General features: G+C 51.8%; 2 protein-coding genes across 4 annotated transcripts; one reads left to right on the top strand and one right to left on the bottom strand.

Annotated features, from left to right (window-relative positions):
• Positions 1 to 608: 608 nt before the first annotated feature.
• CAMK2N2 (calcium/calmodulin dependent protein kinase II inhibitor 2) lies at positions 609 to 1,721 on the bottom strand. Its single transcript, XM_047099408.1, has 2 exons — positions 1,551 to 1,721; positions 609 to 679 (listed from the first exon to the last, which is right to left on the bottom strand). Exons 1-2 carry the CDS (start codon positions 1,717 to 1,719, stop codon positions 609 to 611), a joined length of 240 nt encoding a protein of 79 aa, XP_046955364.1. The 5' UTR covers positions 1,720 to 1,721.
• Positions 1,722 to 10,819: 9,098 nt separating this feature from the next.
• Positions 10,820 to 23,994, top strand: ECE2 (endothelin converting enzyme 2). 3 transcript variants are annotated; one of them, XM_047099404.1, is made up of 19 exons: positions 10,820 to 10,858; positions 11,129 to 11,353; positions 11,563 to 11,698; positions 11,903 to 12,118; positions 12,586 to 12,710; positions 12,803 to 12,949; positions 13,112 to 13,177; positions 17,012 to 17,200; positions 17,895 to 18,037; positions 18,419 to 18,533; positions 19,915 to 20,025; positions 21,147 to 21,245; positions 21,348 to 21,425; positions 21,936 to 22,039; positions 22,231 to 22,341; positions 22,467 to 22,534; positions 22,697 to 22,887; positions 23,004 to 23,099; positions 23,818 to 23,994. In XM_047099404.1, exons 1-19 carry the CDS (start codon positions 10,820 to 10,822, stop codon positions 23,992 to 23,994), a joined length of 2,436 nt encoding a protein of 811 aa, XP_046955360.1. The 3 variants fall into 3 exon arrangements, with proteins under 3 accessions (XP_046955360.1, XP_046955361.1, XP_046955362.1); XM_047099405.1 differs by having other exon boundaries at positions 11,129 to 11,215; XM_047099406.1 differs by lacking the exon at positions 11,129 to 11,353.
• The last annotated feature ends 1,819 nt before the right edge of the window (positions 23,995 to 25,813 follow it).

A 25,813-nucleotide genomic window follows, 5' to 3' on the forward strand; every position in this document is an offset into this window, starting at 1 on the left:
GGGGAGCCAGTAAACAAAGAGTCGGATATAAAAATACAAATGTGCTGAGGAAGTCCCTTAGAAAGAGGCTAAGGCTGGGGTCACGCCAGACAGGGGTGGGAGAGAAGAGCAGCCTGGAGGGCTGGGCTCAGGTAGGTGGGAAGCTCATGCAAATACGCAGCCAAACATCCCTGGCTGCGCGCGCGCGCGCGCACGCGAATCGACCCCGGCCGGTAGCCGGCTCTGCGGACCTGACCGGCCGGAGAGGGGCGGGGCAGGGGAGTCGTGCGGGAGGGGGCGGGTCGGGGGCCGAGGGCCGCGGGTCTCTGTGTCCGTTCCGGTGTGCGGGGTGGGGCTGCGGCCCGAGGTTCTAAAGTGCATGAGCGCGGCGGCGGGCTCCAGGCCGGTCCGCGCCGCCGCTACCGCCGCCGCCGTGGTGCTGAAGCGGACAGCTCCGGAGTGCCAGGCGGCGGCGGCGGCAGCGACTCCAACCCGGAGGCGGCGCGGCCCTGCAGCCCCCGCCCGCGGGCGCCTGGGCCGGGGCGGGGGGCGCCGGCAGCCGCATAGCCGGCCCGCGCTCCTGGCCGCTGCGGGGCTGGGCCCGGAGCCCGCCGCCCGAGCCGGCGCGTCTACACTCCGGACGGCGGCTTCTCCCCCATCCCCTTCAGCACGTCGTCTATCCGGTCATCCTCGATCACCACTGCGCAGGGAGAAAGCGCGTCAGCCGCGCGGCCTCGGGGGGCGGCGGCGAGAATGGGCCCCGTGTCCTCGCGCCCCGCTCAGCTACTTCCCGTGGCCCAGCGACGCCCCTCGGACGCCCGTGCCACTGTGCCCTCCCCATCCGAATTCTGTCGACTCGACCCACCGGCCGAGCCCAGTCCCCTTAGACCCTCTTCCCCTCCCGATGCAGGAACGCCCCCTCTTCCAGCCAGTTGTTCTACCTCCCGGTCCAAATCCTCCCGCCGCCTGAGCTCTCCTCCATCCGAGCTGATCTTCCTTTTGCTAGTGGGAGCCCCCTCTCCAACAGACCCTCTTCTCAAACAGAATTTTCGCCTGGTCCAGCCCTCTCCTCACCCTAGCCCTCTCGCCGCTTGAAGCCCTCTTAAGATTCTGGCACCAACAGAGCCCCCTCCCCATGCAAACAACGAGGACAACAGAATCCCCAGCCCCGCTGTCCTTTCTCCAATCGGACGTCCCTTCGCACCCGAAGGTTCTTCCGTAGCATCCACCAATTCAGCGTTTGATCCTGAAGAAACGGCCCGTAGCCCCACGTTCCCACTTCAGGCAGCCCCAAATGCCCCGGCCGGCCCCTCCCCCTCGCCCGGGTGTCAGGACTCTACTTCCAGAGGTGGAGAGCATCGAATCCGGGGCACTGCGTTCCCGGGAGAGGGGAAGAGAGGGACACAAGACTGCAGCGGGGGCACCACCCCCCCTCCCAAACCCTGGCCGGCGAGCGGCTGGCTGCGCTGGTCTGCGGCAAGAGCTGCGGGCGCTTGGCGGGGAACCGCAGCCGGGGGGCGCCGGCGAAGGGTTTCTGGGTCAAGCGGCGACTCCGGGCCCCGGCCGCATACCTCTCTTGGCTCGGCCGATTTGGCCCAGCTTGGGGGGTCGCTTGGCTTGATTGCCCGCGAAGAAGGAGTTGGTGTCCTGCAGGCGGCAGCTGAACGAGAGGTCGGAGCCCTCGGGGTCGGCGGCGAAGCGGCCCATCTTGTCCTCACTGTAGGGCAGGATCTCGGACATGGCGGGCGCGGGGCGGGCGCGGGGCGGGCGCGGGACTGCAGCGGGGCGCGGGCGGCGGGCTAGCTGCCGGACCGGCCCTAGCTCAGCAGGGTAGCCGGCGGAAGGATGAAGTCATGCAGCATCCGGGGCTGCGGAGCCAAGCGGGGCCTCCTCCCCCGCGCCTCCGCCTCCCGGGCCGCTGGGCAGGCGGCGGCGGCGGCGGCGGAGGTGGTGACGGGGACCGGGCGGGGGCGGGGGGCGGGGGTGGCGGCGGCGGCAAGAGCGGAATGACGATGAGCGCCCGACTGCCGCAGAGCGCGGCAGGCGGGGCGCGGTGGAGGTGGGGCGGGCACCGGCCAGGAGAGAGAGGCGGGGCGGGAGCCACAGGAGCGCGCCCAGCACTCAAACGAGGGCAGGGAGTGTTAGTGGGAGGGTCCTGCACAATGGCGGGAGTGGCGGCTGGGCGAATCCTACCGGCCAACTGGTGCAGGATCTGGTCGGGAGAGGCGGGTCTGGGGAGGGGAGGGGAGGGGGGCGGGAGGGAGCCCAGAAACCAAGGAGAGGGAGGAGGGTCTGGTAAGGAGCCTAGGGAGGCGAGCAAGGGGGACTGGGAATTGGCGGGCGGGTCCGGGCCAGAAGCCTGGAGCCTGGGCGGCATCTGAAAGAGGGGACCTGGGAAACGCGCTGGCGGCGGGAGAGGGAGGGAGGATCCCGTACTGGTTAGTGCTGGACTGTGAGAATCCCGCGGATTCGGGAATAGCTCAAGCGGGCGGGTGAGTGCTGTCACCACCGTTGGCGCGTTCGTGTCGGGTTGGTCTTTAGGTCTTAAACTGTTTATCTGGAGTGTTTTTCTGCCCTGCTGTGTCTATCTCTGCCTATCTATATGTCCCTCTATCTCTCTGTGTCTGTATCTGTCTCTGCGCCCCGTATCGCTTTGTGTCGTGGTCTCTGTCTACCTCTGTCTCGTAAGTGTCTCTGCCTTTCGTATGTCTCCATGCTCGGCCCCTGTACCTACGTGCCACTGTTTCCTCTCCTGAGTCTCTGTGTATTTCGGTCTCTTCTAGGAGGAATCTCGCTACTGGGCCGACGGGCGCTCACCAGGGTAGACCCTCAACCCTGCTGCTGAAGCCGAAACTCGGGCTCAAAGCGCCTGCCGCGCCACGCAGATCTCCTGGCTCTGGAGGCTAGGGCTGCGCGTGCTGTGTAGGAGGAAATGAATGGCGGCCACGCGGGGGGCGCCCTGGCTGCAGGTGATGCGGGGAAGCCCGGAGCGCCTGAGGACGCGGCGCCAGCCTGTGGGTATCCGGAGGCAGATGGGGAGGGACAGAGGGTACGCCTGCCGTCGTTGCGGGGAATCACGTGGCAGTTCTCGCTGCACCGACGCGAAGGCCCCCCTCTACTCTCCCTTACCCCCAGCTGGCCGTCAGCGGCAGCGTCACCTGCTTGCTAGCGCGCAGGGGCTCTGGCGCAATCATTGGCCTTGGAGGGGCGGGGAGGTCCCACACTCGGCGAAGGTGACGACAGCAATGATCTGGGTAATAATCATCCCGTACATTCTGTCCATACCCGGGGCGGAGGGGTCTCCACTGTCTCCGAAGCGCTTTACCTCCTTCCCTTCAAATCACACAGTTAGTGAAGCTGCCTGGTGCTGGGTCTCCATCCTCCCACAACTTCTCACCAAGAGCTACTCCTAGGGATGCAGAGGCTAATGCAATGTTGGCTGCCCTCGAGGACCAGGATTGGGGGAGGGAGTAGTCCCAGAGAATACCTCTGTGCAAGATTCACTCAAGGCCCCAGACCTGGAGTCTCATCCCTATCAAGTCCTCCTCAGCTGTATCCTGCTCTCTGGGATGAGAGCCAAAGCTGGAGGTGGAGGCCCAGCTGAATGAAAGGAGCCCTGAGACCCGGAATGACAAGACACTGGAGCTCAGGGTCACTAGGAGACAGTCCAGAAAATTCTACCCTCATTGGAATTTGTCTAGCAATGGGTTCCAATCCTGGCTCTGCCACTTTCTGTGTGACCTTGAACTTAAGGCTTTATAATTATAGTTTAAAAAAAAATGCATTCATAGGACCTTGAGTTGTTTTCAGAACGTAATAGATCATTAACACTGAATATGAAAAACAAAGTTCTTTCAATTATTTTAATCTAAAAAAAATACATTCATTTTGGGGCACCTGGATGGCTCAGTTGGTGGAGTATGCAGCTCTTGATCTTGGGGTTGTAGGTTAGAGCCCCACTTTGGGTGTAGAGATTACTTAAAAATAAAATCTGAAAAAAAATGTATTCACTGTACTATTAACATTTCAGGAAAACACAAAGTTACGTGAAAACTTTAATATATATCCTTCTAAGCTTTTCCTCATGTGTTTGCATACTATGCATATCTCTCTGAGACTCCATGTTCCAGTTTGAAGCATTAGAGATGATAGAACCTACATTAAGGACAGTTTTGTAGATGAAATTGTTGTCCTTATGTGAGGTGGGTTGCCTCAGGAGGTAATGAGCCTCCCTTCACCAAAAGTGCTAAAGGGACCATAAGAGTTCTTGCTAAGGATGAGATGAGAGTGCTTTTGGGGAATTGAAATTATTCTCTTGTCTACCCCCAGAATGAAAAGATTGGAGGAATAACAATTTACCTTGGAATTCATTTGGTTAGCTCCTTCTTAAATAATCTTATTCCAGTTCCTTCTGTGTGTGCCAGGTCATGATTAAAGCAAAAGACCTAGGTGCAAAATCAGAATGATACTGCATTATATAAGCTACAGTTATGTTATAAAAATGTTGGGGGGATCATTTAATTTTTTTAATGTTTATTTATTTATGAGAGAGAGAGAGACAGAGCACAAGCAGGGGAGGGGCAGAGAGAGGGAGACAGAGAATCCAAAGCAGACTCCAGGCTCTGAGCCGTCAGCACAGAGCCAGACGTGGGGCTTGAACTCACAAACCATGAGATATGACCTGAGCTGAAGTCAGACACTTAACTGACTGAGCCACCCAGGTGGATGGGGGAAGAGGGGGCCTTTAAATTGTGATCCTCTACTTAAAATTCTAAAGTTTTGCATCCCTACCCATGAGATGAAAACTCGTTTTCACAACTAATATGAAATTAAGTTTGTTTGGACTTTTGTGACAGTGCATTGAATTTCTCAACTGCGAGTACCTCAAAGCCTAGTGGACTTGATCCATATGCTCTAAACAGAATACTATGCTTTTTGTCAATTGAGTAATAATGCCACTTTTATTAAGGTGGAAACTTTAGGCCTATGTAGCAGGTTGAATAGGAAGCCCCGTAAAATTCCTGTCCACCTGGAGCCTCGGAGTATAAACTTCAATTTGGAAATAAGGTCTTTGCAGATGTAATTAGTTAAACTAAGATGAGGTCGTACTGGAATAGGGTAGGCCCTAAATCCAATCACTGATGTTTTTATAAGAGGATAGATGCACAAAGGCACATACACACAGGGGAAAAGGTTATGTGAGGAAGGGAAGCCAAGCCGAGGAACACTAGGGATTGCTGGGAGCCAGGTGAAGCTGGAAGAGGCAAGAAAGTTTCCTCCCAGAGCCTTCCCAGGGACTATGGTCCTGCCACAACTTTGATTTTGGATTTTTCACCTCCAGAACTGTGAAACAGTAAGTTTCTGTTGTTTTAAGCCCCTCAGTTTGTGGTACTTTGTTACAGCAATGCTAGGAAACAAATACAACCTGTTACAAATATGTTTGGGTCATCTTTTTACATCTCTCATGACTATGTTTCTCCTTTCTTAAACTCTCTCTGGGGGCCCTTTGCTCCCAGCCTGTCAAAGGAAGTCCATACCATGAGGGTATTTCTGGGACTCATTCTATTTAGCAGAAACTGATTAAGTCACAAAAAGGAATAAGGCAGATCTGTGTAGATTGACATGATAAGATCTCCAAAGCCTGCCAAATGTCACCAAATAATGAGGGTAGAGCATAATTTCATGTATGGGGAAAAAGCATACACACACATATATGCATACCCACACATACACACAGTGTGTTTAGGTATGTAATTGCATATAGAAGAAAGATACGGAAGGATACATACTAAACTACTAATAATGGTTTTCTCTGAGGATGTTACTGGGATCCTGGCAGATGGAATCTCATCTTTTTATTCTACTTCTGGAGTATATTACTTTTGCAAGAAAAAGTGTTTGATGATTTTTTTTTAAAGGTTTAAAACCAATGATATGGTCCATTTACCAAACACCACACTCTGGTTCCAGACAAATCACTTGACTTAGAAGAAAGAGTAATAGTTAAAAGAGCATGGAGTTTAGAATGAAATCAAGGATCTCCCTTCTACCTGATGTGTGACTTTGGGTATGTTAGTAAGCTTTCCTGTGTCTTAGGTTCCTCATCTGTAAAATAGGGACAATGATACCGCTAGACTATATCTTATTGGGTCATTGTGAAGATTAAATTAACATATGTGAAGTGCTTAGGTAAGTGCAGGACAGTAGAATTGTTAACTGTATACAGAAAAGCATAAGGAAGACGTTAAAAGTAATCTCATCATTAGATATATTACCATTTTGTTGCTGTCCTTCCAATCTCTTTTTTAAAATCTGTGCTTTTTAGGGGTGCCTGGGTGGCTCAGTCAATTAAACAACTGAGTTGATTTTGGCTCAGGTCAGGATCTCATGGTTCAGTTGGTGAGATCAAGACCTGCTCAGGCTCTGTGCTGACAGCTCAGAGCCTGCTTGGGATTTTTTCTCTGCCCTTCGCCACTCCTGCTTGAGCACACGCTCTCTCTCTCTTTCTCTCCCAAAATAAATAAACAAAATAAATAAATAAAATCTGTGCTTTATACTTTTTTGCTTCACAAAAATAAGATTTTGCAACCCTTTTACTCCCCCACTTAATTCTATATGGAGAACATTTCCCTATAGCATTAACTCTTCCTTTCAGTCATTTGTAAATGTTGCATTGTTATCCCATTTTATGGATGTTTGATTTATTTGAGAAGACCTTTAATTTTTTTTTGTTCTCTACTCTTCTTGTTTGTTTTTTTTTTTTTTAATTTTTTTTTTCAACGTTTATTTATTTTTGGGACAGAGAGAGACAGAGCATGAACGGGGGAGGGGCAGAGAGAGAGGCAGACACAGAATCGGAAACAGGCTCCAGGCTCCGAGCCATCAGCCCAGAGCCTGATGCGGGGCTCGAACTCACGGAGCGCGAGATCGTGACCTGGCTGAAGTCGGACGCTTAACCGACTGCGCCACCCAGGCGCCCCTCTTCTTGTTTGTTTTTGTTGTTATTACAGACAGTCCTGTGATGAACAAACGTTGTAGGAAAAAAATGGTTCCAATATTTTGTAGCTCCTCCAATCAAATAGTAAATTCTGTTTCTCTCTTCCTAAATCTGGGCTTGACCATCTGACTTGCTTTGCCGTGTAGGGACATTAGCAAATGTGGGATAAGCAGAGGCTTGAAAACTGTTTATATACTGAGGCTTGCCCCATTTTTTGTTGCTGGGAATCCTGACACCACCATATGAACGAGCCTGGGTTTTCCTCCTGGAGAAGGAGACACCATACAGAGACAGGGCCCAGTCATCTTGACTGAGGCCCAAACATGTCAGTGAGGCCATTCAGCTAGGCCATCCAGCTCTTACTGAGCTGAACCGGAACTGAACAACCACCCAGTCAACCTGCAAGAATATAAGAAATAATACATGTTTGCTATTTTGATCCACAAAGTTTGGAGAGGGTTGTTATGCAGCAAAATCTAGTTGATACAAACATCCTATGGATCATGATTATTTCCTGGAACAATTTCCCAGAATAAGACTTTCTGGTTCAAAGGGTGTATATATACACTTACATCTTTTGATTCATATTGCCAAAAAGTTTTATCAATTTATAAGCCACCAGCAATGTAGAGAGTGCCCATATTTCCCATTTTTGTCAACACTGGACATTAATGTGTCTTATTATCTTCATGACTACATTGTTCTTGTAAATTTAGCACATAAGCCATTGTCCATTCCCTCTCAATTCATAATCAATTTAGAGGGGAAAAAAGACCAAAAGAAAGATCATTCCTATAGGAAAAGAAGAGCAGAAAAGAGAAAGAGAAAAAAACAATAGAATGAGAGAAGAAAAAGAGTCAGGGTGATAAACACAGAGGAAAGAAAAGAGAATTATAGATTAGAGCAATCTTCGACCTCTCAGAGTAGGGTATTTAACATGTAGTCAAGAATAGTTATGAGCCTAATAAATAACTCGAATCACGAAAGAGGCATGGAAAGGAAATGTCCATTTAGGCCAAGCCTAGTGAAACTGACAACACTGTAAAACTAGGTACCAGTCTTTCTCATACGTGGCTGCATTTAATTCTCACAGCAACTCTGAGACACTGACGATTGTTCCCATTTTACAGATAAAGAAAATTAAGGGTCAGAGCTTTCAAGTCACTTGATAAAGATGATACAGCTGATAAAGAATTGAGCCCAGATTTGAGTTCAGATCTGTCCGGCTTGAAAACTGATGTGTTTCCCCTTACCCTTTCAGAGAAAATGTGGCAGAAGACAAGCAACTAATGTTGGAAGGAAGTATAACCTCCTTTCGATTCATGTTGCCAAAGTGCTCTCCAGAAAGGAGCCAGACTTCTTGGGTTTAAATCCCAGCTCTGCTACTTATGAGTTGTGTGACTCTCAGCCTTTCTATGCCTCAGTCTGCTCATCTGTAAAATGGCTTCATAAGTGCCATAAGGGCAAATGAGTACATGGAGGTAAAGCACCTAGAACAGTGGCCACCTAGAACAGTGGCTGGCATATACTAAAGTGTTATATAGGCTTGCTATTTCTATTTTGGCATTGCAGTAGGCATGGGACTATTTCTTTTTTTTTTTAACATTTATTTATTTTTGAGACAGAGAGAGACAGAGCATGAACGGGGGAGGGTCAGAGAGAGAGGGAGACACAGAATCCGAAACAGACTCCAGGCTCTGAGCTGTCAGCACAGAGCACGACGCAGGGCTCGAACTCACGGACCGCGAGATCATGGCCTGAGCCGAAGTCGGACGCCCAACCGACTGAGCCACCCAGGCGCCCTGGCATGGGACTATTTCTGATGAGCCTGTTGCCAGAAGCCCTTGTATAGTAGCTTCGGTTACACTCACATAGTCATGCCATGGTGGAATTTCCCACGGGCCAAGACTGCTTCTGCTGACATGTTTCCCTTCATCCAGGCTTGTAGGTGACAAGGGGAAGAGGCGAGTGCCACTGCGATGCTGCATCAGAGTGAACATGAATAACTCCAGAAACTTGTTGTGAGTGGATATCCCAAGGCCTTGCTGCTGCAGACCCCAGTATGGCTAGATGTGAAAGCTTCTTGCACAGGGAACCGCTAAACAACTTAGAACCCATCTACCTACTCTAACGCCTGGGAAATAAGACAGGCTTCCTCCCGCCTTACAATTCTCATTTCTACCTGCAGAATTTTAACAACAATAACACGAAAATAGCAGCTAACACATTGAGTGCCCTTTATATGCCAGACACTGTCCTTTGAAATAGGTACTACTCTTATTTCAGTTTTACAAGTGAGGGCATTGAGTCTGAATCCAGAATCCTTCATCCTACCTATGACACTGTACTGTCTCCTATGTCTCCAACTTGAGAGCATGCAATTGGGTGGGGGTGGGGGGGACAGGGAAGGGGGTGGGAATGCCAAAGGAAGCAGTCCACATTCTTAACCTGATCCATTCATCATCCACCCTTTCTCAGCCACAAGAGCAACCCATGTTAAAACCTTATGCAGCAAGCTGAGGACTGACGTGAGTGCTGAGAAATTGATTATGGATTTGCCCCCATTCTGAGTCTTCTCACGTCAAATTCATGAACTCTGCTGGGGAAGAGGGACGAGGATGAGGCACTTTAAAAAAAAAAAACAAACTGTGGCAAAAAGCCTGGGCACTCTTCAGTGCAGCAGACTGCAACACCGCCAGGCCTGATTAAGGAATGACAATATGGAAGGCAGATGGCAGATGCGTAGATGCCACACTACTGCCTCTCAGTTAAATATTGCTTGGTGTTTTTTTTTTTCCTTGTAAACCTCCCAAATAAAATGGTTTGCTTTCCTCAAGTTAGAAGTGTTAGCACGTCTTTTCTTTAAATATCTGTACATGGCTGTTTTTTTCCCTGCCGATTTGTCACCATCTGTAACCCTCCCTTTGTGAGATGATCTGATGACAACAATTATCTTGGGGAGTAAAAGTGCAGTCTTGAAGCAACATGTAAGAGTGGAGTCAGAGTGTGGATTATGTGTATGTGTGTGTGTGTGTGTGTGTGTGTGATGCCCATGTACTTTGTGTGTGTGCTGCATATGTGTGCTGTGTGTGTAGAGAAGGATGGTGTAGTTTGTGTGCTGGCTCTGGGTGCCTTATCGAGGTCTACATGGTGAGTGTGCAGTGTGCTTAACTGAGTGTGTGCAGGGACCATGTGTTGGGCTGAGTGCCTGCCTGTGTTACTCTGGGTCTGTGTGCTCTCTGGGTAGATGCTGTATGGACCCTCTGAATGTGGGTCGACCCCCATGTTCTGCTTTGCCTATGCTGGCTGAGGAGGGGCTGTGTGGACTGCTGGGGACAGATGTTCCTCCCGGGAGCATAATTTCCCAAAGGTGTTTAAAGGGGGTGGGAGGGCCTGCAGTTCGAGGAATTGGGCCAAGAAATATCACCGGGGGTTGAGACTGGGTCAAAGGCATGGAAATTATGGGTGGCTGGCAGGAGTGTGTTGCTAGGAGGGGGGTAGGCTGATCCTGAAGAGGACAGGGGTCCTGGTGTTGCTGGTGGGTGGCCGCCGGCACCCGAGCGAGGTCCAGGTCCCGGCGCACAGGGCGGGCGGCGGGCAGCGGGCAGCGGCGGGCACGCTCCTCCCCCCACGTTACCCCCACCTCGGGCGGGGCGCCGCAGCGGGAGGGGGCTCGGGCAGGCGGGGGCGGCGGCGGCGGCGGCGGCAGCGGCGGAGCGAGGGGCTGCGGCAGAGGCCTTGATGGCGGGCGGCGGTGAGGGCTGGGGGCCAGGAGCCGAGGCCGAGGCCTGGGCAAGGGCCAGCCGCCGGGAGCCCTAAGGTGCCGCCCGCCCCGACTCCACCATGAACGTTGCGCTGCAGGAGCTGGGCGGTGGCGGCAACGTGAGTGGGAGCCCCGGGCTCCGGGGAGAGGCCTGGGTGGAGGGGGTGAGGCTGAGGGAGCAGGCGGCGTCGGCAGGGCAGGGGCTCGGGCTGGCGGTGAAAGGGCTGAGTCTCAGAGGGGGCCGCGGGTCGGGCGTGGGGGGCCCAGGCCGGCGAGCCCGGCAGGAGAGAGGGGGCCCTCACTGCAGAGAGGCCAGGGGCACTGGGGCAGGGCCGTGGCCAAAGACCCCTCTCTGCCTGACTTCGGTTGGCGCCCCCACTGTCTGGCAGATGGTGGAGTACAAACGGACCACGCTGCGGGAGGAAGACGCACCTGAGACCCCCGTAGAGGGCGGGGCCTCCCCGGACGCTGTGGAGGTGGGCAAGGGGGTTCTCCCTTTCTCACCAGGCCCCAGCCCTGACAGGACGTCTGGCAGACCCAGGAGCTCTGGGCTGCCCTGGAGGGTCACCTGCCCCCACCTCCCCTCCATCTCTGGCCTCTGCGCTAGGACTGTGGTGAGGCGATTGTAAGCCATGACGTTGCACTAAACAGGCTCAGGGCTCAACTCAGACTGCCTCATTGCCCCTGTGCCCAAAGTTGACCCCTTTAGCGTCTTTGCTCCGTGGCTCTGGAAACTGGCCGTGTCTTCACCCTTTGGGAGGACTTCTGTGAACTTGGATCCTCACCTGCAGCTTGGTAGCTCACTGTCATCCTGTGTTCCCAGGTGGGATTCCAGAAGAGGACAAGAGACCTCTTGGGCTCTCACACCCAACTGGAGCTGGTCTTAGCAGCTGTCTCTCTACTGCTGGGTGCACTGCTTCTGGGCTGCTTCGTGGCCCTGGGGGTCCAGTACCACAGAGGTAGGTGGGCCCACACCTGTCACCAGCCCTCTTGGTGTGGGGGCTCTGGCTCAAGGACCCCTAAGGTTTTCTCTGGTTGGGGCCAGTCTTCCCCCAACTTTTCTCTCTCCTCCCAACCTTCTTGCTGTCATGGCTTTCCCCAAAGCATTGTTTTCTCAGACCCACCGACAGCCCCCTTTCCCCCCACCATGTCCCCTGCCACAGACCCATCCCACAGCACCTGCCTCACAGAGGCTTGCATTCGAGTGGCTGGAAAAATCCTGGAGTCTCTGGACCGTAGTGTGAGTCCCTGTGAGGACTTTTACCAGTTTTCCTGTGGAGGCTGGATTCAGAGAAATCCCCTGCCCGATGGGCGTTCTCGCTGGAACACCTTCAACAGCCTCTGGGACCAGAACCAGGCCATACTGAAACACCTGCTTGGTGAGTGGGGCTGTCAGGGAGGCATTGTGCCAAGTACAACTCATGCCTGGAACAGGGCTTCGCATTTAGGTACTCAATAAAGGTCCATGACTGAATGACTAAGTGGGTGACTGCAAACATTCCTGGGTAGGGGATGCAGAGAGCAGGGGGTTCCTGAGAGGTGGAGATGGCTTTGAGGGGACAGATCTCTGACTATAATGAAAGGACTCTTCTCTTCACTCTGCTTGGATCACTGTTGAGGTGTGGCAGGCACGAGGGAGTCTGTGGAGCTTAGAGATCTTTGAGGGTTTCCGTGGACAGGGGAGAAGAAGTCACGCTTGGCGGTTTCAGATGATCTTCCTGAGTCTACATTAGGAGGACTGCCCCTTAACAAGGCAGGGAGAGGGACCAAGCAAGGGCCCAGGACCCCTCTCGCTAGATAGCATAGCTGTCAACCACCCCACAGAAAAATGTGGTCTACCCCACAGAAAACACCACCTTCAACTCAAGCAGCGAAGCGGAGCGGAAGACACAGCGCTTCTACCTATCCTGTCTGCAGGTGGAGCGCATTGAGGAGCTGGGAGCCCAGCCGCTGCGAGACCTCATTGACAAGGTAGGACCACTGGGGGAGGTCAGGATAGGTCCTGGGAGAGGATAAGCTTTGGGGGCCTCTGTGCCATAGTTTCCATTATGGTCTCTACCCAGATTGGTGGTTGGAACATCACGGGGTCCTGGGAGCAGGATAACTTCATGGAAGTGCTGAAGGCAGTAGCAGGGACCTACAGAGCCACCCCCTTCTTCACTGTCTATGTCAGTGCCGACTCCAAGAGTTCTAACAGCAATGTTATCCAGGTACCGTTCCGGAGAAGGGTTGAGAGGGACTGATGGACCATTGACTGACCCAGACTCCCCTTCCCTATGACAGGCAGGCTGGGGTGGCCCCACCCCCCACCCCTGCACAAGAGTCCAGGTATGTGTGTGGGGAAGGCTTACTCCCTTCACTTGCTATTGCAGGTGGACCAGTCTGGGCTCTTTCTCCCCTCTCGAGATTACTACCTAAACAGGACCGCCAATGAGAAAGTAAGGAGCATCCCCAGAACACCCAACCCCACCCCTCTGTTGAGCTGGGCTGATTCCTGTTTACTTTCCCCCTTGCCAAGGGTCATAGTGGGGAAGGTGAACCTGTCCTGTCACCTAGTGAGCCAACTACCCTTCCTTCCGTCTTCCTCCCTTCACTCTTCCCTCAGTTTTTTCCTTCCTCCCTTCCATCCTTCCTTCCCTCCCTCCTCTCTTTCCCACCCTCTTTTTTTCCTTCCCTTCCCTTCCCTCTTCCCTTCTTTCCTTCCTCCCCTTTATTCTTCTAGGGAAACATTTTATAGGCCTCTACTATGTGCCAGGTGCAATGGGGGAATTCTGAGATGTACCTCCAGAGCCACTGTCACACAAAGCTTTCAATGTAGATGGCTTTATGGACCTAGATAGCTAAGAACAGGTTCAAAAGAGGGTCTCTAGGCCTCAGGAGAGATTCAGGTAGTCAGAGCTTTCCTAATGAGATTGCGTTTGAGCCGGGCCCTGTAGAATGTCTAAGAGTGGGCGAGGGCATGCTGGGTAATGAGAATAGTTTAAACAAAGTCTTGAAGAAGGAAAGGCTAAGGCATTTTTGGACCATGAGAAGGGGTCCAGCTTGGCAAAATGTGGAGCTCAGAGCAGATGAGGGGCTGGACAGGTGGGTAGGAACTAGTTGCAGAGGGGACCTGGAATGCCACACTGGGTTCATTGTATAGGTCTCCGAGAGCTGTTGCATGCTCCAGAGCAGGAAGGGAGCAACACAGTGAGCAGTGCTTTGGGAAGCCAGTCTGGCTGAGGTGTGACAAGTAGATGCAAGAGAGGGAGCCTGGAGATGAGTTAAGAGTCAGTTGCACTCCAGGCTCTGAGTCTGTAAGGGCCCTGATGTGGCCAGTGGCAGAGGGAATGTTAAGAAGGGCAGGATGCAAGAGACATGACCTAGTGCAAATCATGAGTTGCTGGTGGCTGGGTGTTTGGAGAAAGGAGTAGAAGGAGGAAGAGATAAAGACAGATGAGTCTATAAGCCTGAGTGATGGTGGAATGGAGCGGTCCTTGGAGAACCAGGGGTGCCTGTAAGAAGAACCAGCTCAGGGCACGTTGAGGAAAAGGAGGTCAGACCTTACATCACAGGACAAGGGCAGACTTTGAGGTCAGACCTCGATTTTAATCCCAGCCCTGCGGCTTGGTGCAAGTTGATTAAATTCTCTTGGAAGTTGTTTCTTCATCTGTAAAGTGAGGATCATACCTCCTATGGTGCTTGTTTGGGGAGGGGGGATGCAAGCTTATACAGACACTCAGAGAGTGGGAACGACTTGTTTTAGATGTGTGGTTGTGAAGGATCCAGACAATGTCTAGATGTCTAGATGGAAAGGTCAGCAGGCAGCTGTGGAAGCTGGGTGGAGTCCTGGAGACAGGATGAGGCTGGAGGGAGCCGAGGACTTCAGGGCCATCTCCTTAAAAACCTACACAAAGGCCTAGGAGAAGTGAGAGGCAGAGGTAGAATACAGAAGAATATCCCTGAATTTTAAGGGCAGTGGGAGAGAGACAGACAGTGAGGTAGACTGCTGTGGAGTAAAACACCTGCTAGAGTCATTTGTCCCTTCATTGGTTTTCAAACACTGAGCATTCCTCAGGCAGACCCTCCTCCTGGCATGTGGTCAACAAGACATTGCCTTTGGCCTCTAGGTGGGGGAGGAGACAGGAAGTGGCTCAGTGCACAGTTCTCCTGTGTGAAGTTGCTGGGACTGTCACAGAGGAGAAGCACAGTGTTCTGAGACTGAGCGTCACAGGGAACGAGCCTAGTCCTAGGGTGACAGCAGGCTGCAGTGAAAGGAGAGGGTTTAGGCGAAGGGAAAAGCTTATGCAAAGGCTGTGAGGTGGGGAGGCATATAACCTATTGATGGACCAGAGAGGGGTAGGAGGGGAGTGGGCCAAGGCCTTCTGGACAGGTATGTAGATTCATATTGTGCATGACCCCTGCGGGTCAGATTTAGCACTTATTCCAAAAGGAATAGAAAAGGAAACTCATCAAAACTGAGACTGGCAGGGCATCTGGGTGGCTCAGTCAGTTGGGTGTCAGACTCTTGGTTTCGGCTCAGGTCATGATCTCACGGTTCGTGGGATTAAACCCCGTGTTGGGCTTTGTGCTGCAGCATGGAGCCTGCTTGGAATTCCCTCTCTCCCTCTCTCTCTGCCTCTCCCTTGCTCATGTTCTCTCTCTCTCTCTCTCTCTCCCTCAAAATAATTTAATATACATTTTTAAAATACCACATTGGGAGTGGCATGAACAGATATGTGGTTTGACATCACCTGAGTCAGGAGAGGAGAGAATTTTGAGAATTCAGGAGAGAACCACAACAACCAGGAACTGGCAGGAGAAAGCTTCAGTTTGGCTCTCAGTGTGTTGCTGGATTGTCTCGAGTAGGAAGTCTGTGCCAGCATCTAGTGGAAGCTGTAGCATAAAAGGTTCACATAGGATAAAAACTTAGGAGTAAATCAGGGTTCAGGAAAGTCTCAGGGTTAAGTCTTCAGCTAAAGGTAGGGTGAGAAAGGGGTAAGTGAGGTGGGTGGAGGCAGGGCATAGTCAGGGTGACTGGTTGAGTCAACCATTCCCCTCAGGACCTGGGATGACTGGTCCTCAAATCTCTTCCTCTGACACCAGCAGCGAGGGAGAGGAGAGGTGGGAGAAAGACATTTTGAGGTGCAGGGAATGGATATTAAATGGATATTTCATGGATTTTAAAACTTTTCAATAGAGTGGAAGAGGAGACGGCCTTTGGTGATTAAGGGAGCTCAGGGTGGGGCTTCAGGGCCAGAGTGAGGAGTGGCCCCTGGGAGGAGGGCCACAGGGAGTTGGTGCTGAGTGGTGCTGAGGGTCTGTTTGCAGGTTCTCATCCTTTCATTCAACAAATATTTATTGAACACCTACTATGTGCCAGATGCTGGGCTAGAGCCTGAGACTACAGTGGAGAAGAGAGAAAATAGTCCCTACCTCATTCAGCTCAAGTGCCAGCAGGGGCTGAAGCAACACAAGTGCCTCCTGGGCCTGGGTAGTGCTGGGGCACCGGCCCTGGAACCGTCAGGCCTGAGCCACATTTGGATTCTGCCATCTGCTAGTTTGTGATATGAGTCAAGTCATGTAACCTTCCCAAGCTTGTTTCCCCATCTGGAAAATGGAACTAATACCCACTATATGGAGCTGCAGTGAGAGGGAAAAAGGACACATCACTTATAGAACCCTAGCAGAGTCTGATACATGTGTTTACATGTGGTCATATGTATTTCTTTTCTGCCCTTTTCTCCCCCTTAGAGACTAGAGGGGAGCTGAGAAAGCAGCAAGGTTGAGGCCTGGCTGGATGGGAGATGGAAGGCCATTAAAGCTACTGTGACTAAATTCCCCATGGGGTCCGCTCTGTTGTTAAGTGAAGACATGTGGTCACTGATGTGCCGGAAAAATAGAAGGGCTTTAGGAAATGAGAAGGCAGAGCAGTGTGGGAAGCATGTCTATCTACTGGATGAATATTTACAGGGCACTTGTTCAGTGGTAGGCCCCATTCTAGGCCCTAGGGGTAGAAGGGTGACTAAGTTGCTGTAACTTGGAACAGTGCTCTCCTGAACTAACCTTCTCATTTGGGAAATAAATGATCAACAAGCGTGCAAATAAATAAACAAGATCCTAGCAGGTACTGGTAAGCAGTATGACAGAAATAAAACAGGATCGTCCAAGAAAGCTTCTGTGAGGAGAATCCGCAGAAGAGATGGTGAACAGAGGTGGGGGCCAGAACAGGCCCTCTCAGCCTTGCGCAGGACCTGTTGCTGGGCTCTGAGGATGACTCAGGGCCTTGACAGGTGCTTACTGCCTACCTGGACTACATGGAGGAGCTGGGGATGCTGCTGGGTGGACGGCCAGCCTCTACACGGGAGCAGATGCGACAGGTGCTGGAGCTGGAGATTCAACTGGCCAACATCACAGTACCCCAGGACCAGCGGCGGGATGAGGAGAAGATCTATCATAAGATGAGCATTGCGGAGCTGCAGGTGGGGCCTGGAAGGAACAGAGACAGCTGGGAGGGGACAGGCCCTGGGGCAGACCTCCCAGCTTCCCTTCCTGTCATCTTTCCGAGGCAGCCAATCGGTTCCTCATTTGCTCGCTTTTGTGAGCTTCCCAGCTGCACTGTTACTATCCTGGAAAGAAAAGTGGTGTCCATTTTAGGCCACCTCTCACTAGGACATCTCTTGGTCCTCCTTCATGTTGCCTGGGGATGCATAGAGGGATTATATTAAAAATCTATAACAATGTGTACAAGATGTCCACAAAATAATCAGAATAAAGTTGGAAGCATCTCCTTTAGTTGCCAGGAATCAACACTTTAGTTGGATTATGGAGATTTTGGATGGGGGAGGGGAGGGTTCTGGAAGGAGAGACCAGTTATGTAGGGACTCTGGGTGGTATTTTATCAATGATTATGAAAATATTTGAATATCTATGCCCCCGCTGAGTATTACATAGAGTGCTTTTTCTTGTATAATAACTGATTGGGCTCCCAGACTGAGGAGTGCTCAGGCCTGGAAAAGGGTTTATTATAGGAAGGGGCTACCAAGCAGCTAATAGATGTTGCCATGGTAATGAGAAGGGCTCCCAGGCTCCAGTATATCAGTGGGGCAGGGGTCTGCTGGAAGCCAGGAGTGTAGGCAAGGAAGCTTTAGACTTTTTTTTTTTTTTTGCTTGTAGGCCCTGGCACCCTCCATGGACTGGCTGGAGTTTCTATCTTTCTTGCTGTCACCGCTGGAGCTGGGTGACTCTGAGCCCGTGGTGGTGTATGGGAAGGATTATTTGCAGCAGGTGTCAGAGCTCATCAACCACACAGAGCCAAGGTTGGGGGGAGCCCAGAGTGTGGGAGGCGGGACTCAGAGCTCCATGCAGGTCCAGGCAGGGACTGGGCATGGGGGACTGTCACAGCCAGACACAGAGCAGCATTTGACAAGGTCCTGGACCTTCCAAACATCAAAAGAGAATGTCTGCAGGCTATTCCCATAGGGTGAGGCTTCAGGGGGCCCATTTGTGCTCTTTATTCCCACACCTTCTCCAAACTGACTTCTGCAGGCAGGTGTGTGGTCCCAGGGGAGAGAGAGAGATTCTGGGACAGCTCCTGCATATGCCTCTCAGGACTTCTGTTGCCTGCACATTCATGGAGCAGATTGGGGGTGAAAATGGTACCCCACCTGCCCTTCCCTTATGTCTGGTCTGGATGCCAGTGTCCTGAACAATTACCTGATTTGGAACCTGGTGCAGAAGACAACCTCGAGCCTGGACCACCGCTTTGAGTCTGCACAAGAGAAGCTGCTGGAGACCCTCTATGGCACCAAGAAGGTGGGCTTTCTGACTCTGTCCCCACCTTCCAGTCCAGCCTAGCTGACTGTCAGGCACCATTTGCCTCATGGTATAGTATGGAGCACAGGAGTAGGAATCAAGATGACTTGGGTGTCAATCCCAACTCCTCCATTTTTTAGCCTATGGGACCTTGGGCATGTCACCCAGCCTCTCTGACTCTCCATTTCCTGGTGTGTGAAGCAGGAGTACCTTGTAGGGTTGTCTTGAGGACTGAGTTAATGTAAGTGAAGCACCTACCCAGTACATGGTACGTAGAGGCATTCAGCTTTGATGATGATGGTTAAGAAGATGAATAAATGCAGTTCTCAGTTTCAAGATACCCCATTAAGTGGGGAAAATGGACATGTAACCAAACATGGTATTTTGGGGTGGTAAGTGCTCACACTGTGTGAAAGACCTTTGTGCTATAGAACAGAGGAAGGGATAGCACATTCTACCTGGGGGAGGAGGCAGCATCAGGAAAGACTTTTATGAAGGGGTGACGTTTGAGGTAATTCACCAAAGGAGCAAGGGAAAAGGGCACTCTAGCCAGAAAGAACAGCATGTGTAAATTCCTAGAGGCCAGGAGCATTGTGGGTTTGCATGTGCTCTGGTATGAGCTTGCGAACGGAGCAGCTGAGAGGCTGAGGGGGGTGAGGTGGGCCTGGGGCAGTCCCTGAAGGGACCTGAATGCTCCATTAAGAAGTCAGGTCTAAAAAAAAAAAAAAAAAAAAAGTCAGGCTTCAATTCTTTCAGTAACGGGGAACCATGGGATGATTTTAAGCAGAAGAATAACCCAGTTAGATTTGTGTATCGGGTAGTCTTTCTGGAAGCTAAATGGAAGATGGAGGGGGGAGAGGGATGAGAATGAAATCAGAGTGTCTTAGTTAGGAAGTGACTGCAATCTTGGGCCGGAGGTGAGAGTGTTGTAGGGCAGGGAAGTGGCAATGGGGTGGACAGGGGAGATGACTAAGAAGTAGAAGTAGTAGCCTTGGTGATGGATTGAATGTAGGGGTGGGGGATGGAGGAGTCTGGTGACTTTTGCAGGTTTCTTGCATGAGGGACTGACTGGATATAAGGCTGCGATATGAGCAAAGAAACTTCTGGACCCCAGTGGGCCTCTTAGAAACTTAAGAGGAGGAGAGTACTGAGCATGGAGTAGGCAGCACACATGTTCCTCCTGCAGTTTTGCTGCTGGGGTTGGCACATTTTTCCATTCTGCCCTTTATTTTTCTCGGAGTCTGAGGGAGAGACGGCAGCTCCCCAAACCCAGGCTTTCATTGTTCAGAGCTGAGAGGGCTGGCCCCAGAGACAGAGAGGAGAGCAGCCCAGACGGAGAGCATAGCCATCTCTGGGAGGCCTGGCTCTTTGTCCCTTACAGTCCTGCACGCCAAGGTGGCAGACCTGTATCTCCAACACGGATGACGCACTTGGCTTCGCTTTGGGCTCCCTCTTTGTGAAGGCCACATTTGACCGGCAAAGCAAGGAAATTGTGAGTCTTCAAGGTCCTTCCAATAATACCCCTTGTTTTAGTTAAAATTCACTGTTCGTTCATGTGTGTACATAGAGGGGGTGAAAAACTGAAAGGAAATTCATCAATAAATGGACAGTATTTTGGTGGTGGGATTGAGGGGTTCTTTTTGTCCTTTAAAGTTCTCTGTATTTTCCAAATGTTCTGCAATGAGTTTATGTTGCCTCTCCAGTTAGAAAAATAATACTTATTATTTATTAGGAGATGATAATGAATGTGCTTAAAGTATTATCTACAAGACTGTTTATTGCAGGGTGGTTTATAATAGGTGAAAATGAGAACAACTTAAATGTCTAATCATAGGGGACTGGAAGAAAGATTGTGGTTAGAGTGGGTTGTGAGGCAGCCTTAAAGCTCATGATATAGTGTTAAGTGAAAAGAAGTAGCTTACAAAATATATGTATGTTACACAATATAATTCTGTGTTATATGTGTATACCTGGGCAGGGAAAGACACTCAAAGTAAATAATCAAAATGTTAAGAGGGCTTATCTCTGAGAGATGGGGTTATAAGTGGTCTATATTCTTCTTCAACTTTTCTCAATTTCCCAAATTTTCTTTTTTCTTTTTCTTTTTTAAGTTTTCTTTATTTATTTAGAGAACGTACACACATGTAGGGAGGGGTAGTGAGAGAGGGAGAGAGAGAATCCCAAGTGGGCTCCATGCTGTGAGCACAGAGCCAGATGCAGGGCTCGATCCCACGAACCATGAGATCATGACCCGAGCCAAGATCAAGAGTTGGCCACTTAACCAACTGAGCCACCTGGATGCCCCTAATTTCCCAAATTTTCTGCTCTTAATGCCTTCCTTTCATTTTCAGATAAAAATCAATGTACTGTATTAAATTATATTTCTTCAGTTAACTTATTGTCAGTTAAAATTCTTGATCAATGAGAAAAAGAGCCACCCACCATCTCAGCACCTTCACAAATAGTGTTTCCTTTTCATCTTCCCAAGATGCTCAGCCTTATTTCGAGAGTCTGGGCACTCCCCTGGAAGGACAGGGATGGGACACTAGGGTGGACAGGGAGAAAGAACGCATCAGTGTGAGTGGAAGCCGACTTGTGCCTGCTCCCTCGCAGGCTGAGGGGATGATCAGCGAGATCCGGAGTGCCTTCGAGGAGGCCCTGGGGCAGCTGGTTTGGATGGATGACAAAACCCGCCGGGCAGCCAAGGAGAAAGTGAGCCGTAGCAAGGGTTGGGGCGCCATCTTCAGGTGGGGATGGAGGACACAGTTTTTTGGAGGGAGACTGGGGAGGGAAACCCTAACCTAGTCTCTTCAGGCAGATGCCATCTATGATATGATTGGTTTCCCGGACTTCATCCTGGAGCCCAAAGAGCTGGATGATGTTTATGATGGGGTGAGTACTTCTGCTCACCAGTGCTGAATTTCATCTAGGGGAGCGGGGGTGGGGGCTCTATTCTTGGCTCAGTAATTGGGGCTCAAACACTGGGAGGGAAGGAGGTGGTTTTTGGTTCCTTTCAGAGGCAAGTATGGGCAACTGACATTGTTCAAATGCTGGCTCTGTGCCAGGCCACAGGCCAGGGATGGGTGGAATGCAGTGTTCACAAATCCTATTTCTACTTCTACCTAACTGGGTAACCTTGAACAAGTTATGTAACTTCTCTGGGCCTCAGTGTCTTCATTTGTAAAATGGGGATCCTAGTAGTACCTACCTCATAGGGTTGTTGTGAGAATAGAAGGAGGTAGTATGTAAATATTGGTGATTCTTATTTCTTAAATATTTTGCTCTTACTTTGCAGTTGAGGAAACAGAGGCTTAGAGAGGTGCTAATTAGTAGCCAAACTGGGACTATTATCTTCTCCAACATGTTGTCTTGCTTGCTTTCTGCTTCTCACCACTCCCACAGTATGAAGTCTCTGAAGATTCCTTTTTCCAGAACATGTTGAATTTGTACAATTTCTCTGCTAAGGTGATGGCTGACCAGCTCCGCAAGCCTCCCAGCCGGGACCAGTGAGAATGGGGGGGCTGTAGACGCTTGGGGCAGCAGGAGAGGTTGGGGAGATTTCCAGGGCTGGGGAAGGGGGTGGCAAGACATTTCAACCAGAGGCGCAAGGTCTTTGCAGGAGATAGGTCAAGGCTGCTGGGCTGGGAGGGGCATCAGGAGAGTCAGGAGCCTCAGCCTCTCCCTTTTGCTCTCCCAGGTGGAGCATGACGCCCCAGACGGTGAATGCCTACTACCTTCCAACCAAGAATGAGATCGTCTTCCCCGCTGGCATCCTGCAGGCCCCCTTCTACACCCGGAACCACCCCAAGTGTGTCTGAGGCAGGAGGGGCTGGGTCCTGCGGCTTGGGCCTGCGGATGAGCTGAGCGCAGGGCTGGAGGTGGGATCCAGAAGTTCCCCTACCATGTCCTCATGCAGCATTCCTCACCTACCAGGGCCCTGAACTTTGGTGGCATCGGCGTGGTGATGGGCCATGAGTTGACACATGCCTTTGATGACCAAGGTAGAGGCCCACAGAGTTGCCCCCTCCAGCCTAGAATTCCTGGTGGTTCTTGCGAGGCCTTGGGATATTGGGAGCAGGCCACACGGACCCTGGAGTCTGTGGACTAGGGCTGGTGGAAGGCTGCTCTGGTCTTGGTGTGGTGCAAAGGTTAGTTCTTCTCAGGGCGCGAATATGACAAGGAAGGGAACCTGCGGCCCTGGTGGCAGAATGAGTCACTGGCAGCCTTCCGGAATCACACGGCCTGCATGGAGGAGCAGTACAGCCAGTACCAGGTCAATGGGGAGAGGCTCAACGGCCGCCAGACGCTGGGGGAGAACATCGCTGACAACGGGGGACTTAAGGCTGCCTATAACGTGAGTGGCCTGGTGGGCCTCTGGTGGCCGAGGCTCACCCACCCTGGGGAACATGGGCAGCGGGTGGAGGTGGTGGGCTACCCTGATGGCCTTGCCCGTCCTGTGCCTGACCCCAGGCTTACAAAGCGTGGCTGAGAAAGCACGGGGAGGAGCAGCAGTTGCCGGCTGTGGGGCTCACCAATCACCAGCTCTTCTTTGTGGGATTTGCCCAGGTATTGCCCTTCTAGGAGGCCTGGGGCCTGCCCCTCTCCCGCTCCCTCCTGGACATGTCATTAGAAGTCTGGGGCATGCAGGAAAGGGACTGGGAAATAGGGCTGAAGTTGGGGTATGGAAGGTGGTCTGGGAAGGCCTGGTGCCCAGAGCTTCTCAGCTGGGGCTTGTGAAAGCATGCAGAGAGGCCTGAGGAAGGAGAACTCTTCAGGCTTTTGCAGATCTCAAAGGGCGAGGCTGTCCTGCTTGAGGGGCGGCGGGTAGGGAGCAGGATTGATCCCTGCCATGTTCCTGTGAGGTGGCTGTGGAGGAGGCAGCTGAAGCTTGGGGACAAAGTGGCTCATCCAGGGCTGCCCAGGAATAAAGGAAATGGCAGAGCAAGTCTCCTTGCTCAGGGTCTCCTGAAGGTACTTTGCACTCCGGCAGGCAGCCTCTGGGGGCCATGCTTCTTCCCCTCGGATGCATCCAATCTGGGCAACCCACTGCCCAGGGCACCTCTGAAAGGCCTTCAAGGAGTTTGGGAGGGAGGGCGTGCTTCCCTCCTTTGGTGCTGATAGCAAGGGGTTATAGCTGAGATGCTGGGTGTGGCCCGGAGACCTCTTGAGCAGAGAGGCTGGGGGTAGTGGTGGTTTGCGTCCCCGGGATGGCTCGGCTGCAGCCAAGTCTGTGGCCCTGCCCGCACTAGACACCATATGTCCCCGTGTCTGTCCTGGCCTGCAGGTGTGGTGCTCAGTCCGCACACCCGAGAGCTCTCACGAGGGGCTGGTGACCGACCCCCACAGCCCTGCCCGCTTCCGCGTGCTGGGTACTCTCTCCAACTCCCGTGACTTCCTGTGGCACTTCGGCTGCCCTGTCGGCTCTCCCATGAACCCAGGGCAGCTGTGTGAGGTGTGGTAGACGTGGGACTGGAGAGAATTGTCTGGCTGTTGCCAGGGCCTGGGGCAGCTCGCCGGGCAAGGATGTTCGCTCCAGGTTTAGAGAGGTCAAATGCCAGCTCCTCACCACAGGTGACATGAGTCCCGGTCCTCCCTCAAACACCACATTGTGCCTCTGCTTTGGGGGTACCCCTGCCTCCAGCGGAGCCCCCACCATTCACTGTGACATCCTTCCATGTCACCCTGCCTGGAAGAGGCCTGGGTGGGGGGCACCAGTTCCCGCAGGAAGAAGTCTGCCTCTTCTGGTCCTAAGATCACTTGACTTGGTGGCCTTGGGACCTGCTGTGCCTGCTGTACTCTGACCACACAGGGTCTGGGGTGGTGTGCCTCCCATGCTTCTCCCAGAGGCTCACTCAGTGTCCACTTGGGAGTGGATTCAGCTCCTTTCAGCTCCCCCTCAGGGGCTGTCCCCCACCCCATGTTCCTCATGCTGCTGCTCCCAATACTCCTGCCAACCCTCATTGACAGACCAACTGTACTCGGCTCTTAGTGGAAGCCTGAGGGCCTTTACAAGCCCTCCTGCTGCATCCTGGTTTCCCTGGGCTCAGGGGAAGTATGTGTGGTGTGTATGTTTAGGGGATGCTGGTTCCTGTGTCTTGGGGCACAAGTCTTAGGGGATGACTATCTTCCCTGGCCCAAGCAGAAAAGCAGATAGAACAGGGAGAGAGAAAGATAGAGTTTATTTTTACAGGGGAGAGGGTGGGGAGGGAGGGGTCTTGGCCCTGTAGGACCCTGTGCAAATAAATAGACAGACATCAGTCAGCCTGTCTCTTCCTTCAGTCCTGTTTTCATTTATTCATTTACTCATTCCACCAACATTTATCAAGCACCTTCTATATGCCAGGCACGCTTCTAGACACTCATTTACTCAGTCGCCAGACACAGGGGACGGAAATATGAAGCCCCAAGAAGACAGAGAAAGAGAGTCAGGATGAAAGAATGGAATGAAGTTGAGTTTGGCCGGGTGGAGTACTTTCTCTGGTGGTCATATCTTCATCACTGGAAGGATTTGCCACTGCCCTCCACTGGTGCATGCAGCCAGGCCTGAGTCTGGGTAACTACTGGGCCAAGGTCAGCTTGGAAGATGGGTGGCCCTTACCCTACAGTGGAGGAAAGCCCTGGCCAAGGTAGCATGCCATTCCCTGGAGCTCAGAACACTGTTTCTGCTTATGGCCGAGAAGACATGCATTTCTCCATAGCCTCAGTACTCCTGAGAGTCACTTACCCACCACACACCCCCATCAAGGCCTACCAAGAGTTAGGCAGAGACCGTGGGTCTGGCTGCCACCCTCCTGAGCAAGGGAGGGGAAAAGGAGCATTTATTGAATACCTCTTGTGTTCCAGGCACCTCTGCTAAGTGCCTCATTTTTTTATTCATTCATTTATTAATTTATGCATTCATGGGTTTATTATTTTTTTAAAGCACATTTATTACCCACGGTGTGCCAGGCATGGGCGATGCAAAGATGAATAAGATGGATCCTTCCCTCAGGTTGTTCTACTGGTGGTTTCACCTTCATGAGCTCATCTGATCCCCATAGCAACCATATTTTATAAGTGCTCCAGTTTCCATTTTACAGATCTAACCCTCAGTACTTCACTACCGTTAAAGAGGCCTGGATTGAAATTGAAGCTTGGAAAGCTGTAGGAGCTTGAGCTTGTTCCCTCTAACCTCCACGAGCCCGTTTCTTTGTCTGAAAAATGAGAACCAGAGCAAGACAGTGGAAAGAATCATCAGAGTTGCTTTTAAAACTCAGTGCTCTCCAAAGTCTAAACAGAGG

Source organism: Lynx rufus, unplaced genomic scaffold (genome assembly GCF_022079265.1).
Source record: "Lynx rufus isolate CCGP_SWC_20201006 ecotype Redwood Valley unplaced genomic scaffold, mLynRuf1.p SCAF_5, whole genome shotgun sequence".
Taxonomy (NCBI): Eukaryota; Metazoa; Chordata; class Mammalia; order Carnivora; family Felidae; genus Lynx; species Lynx rufus.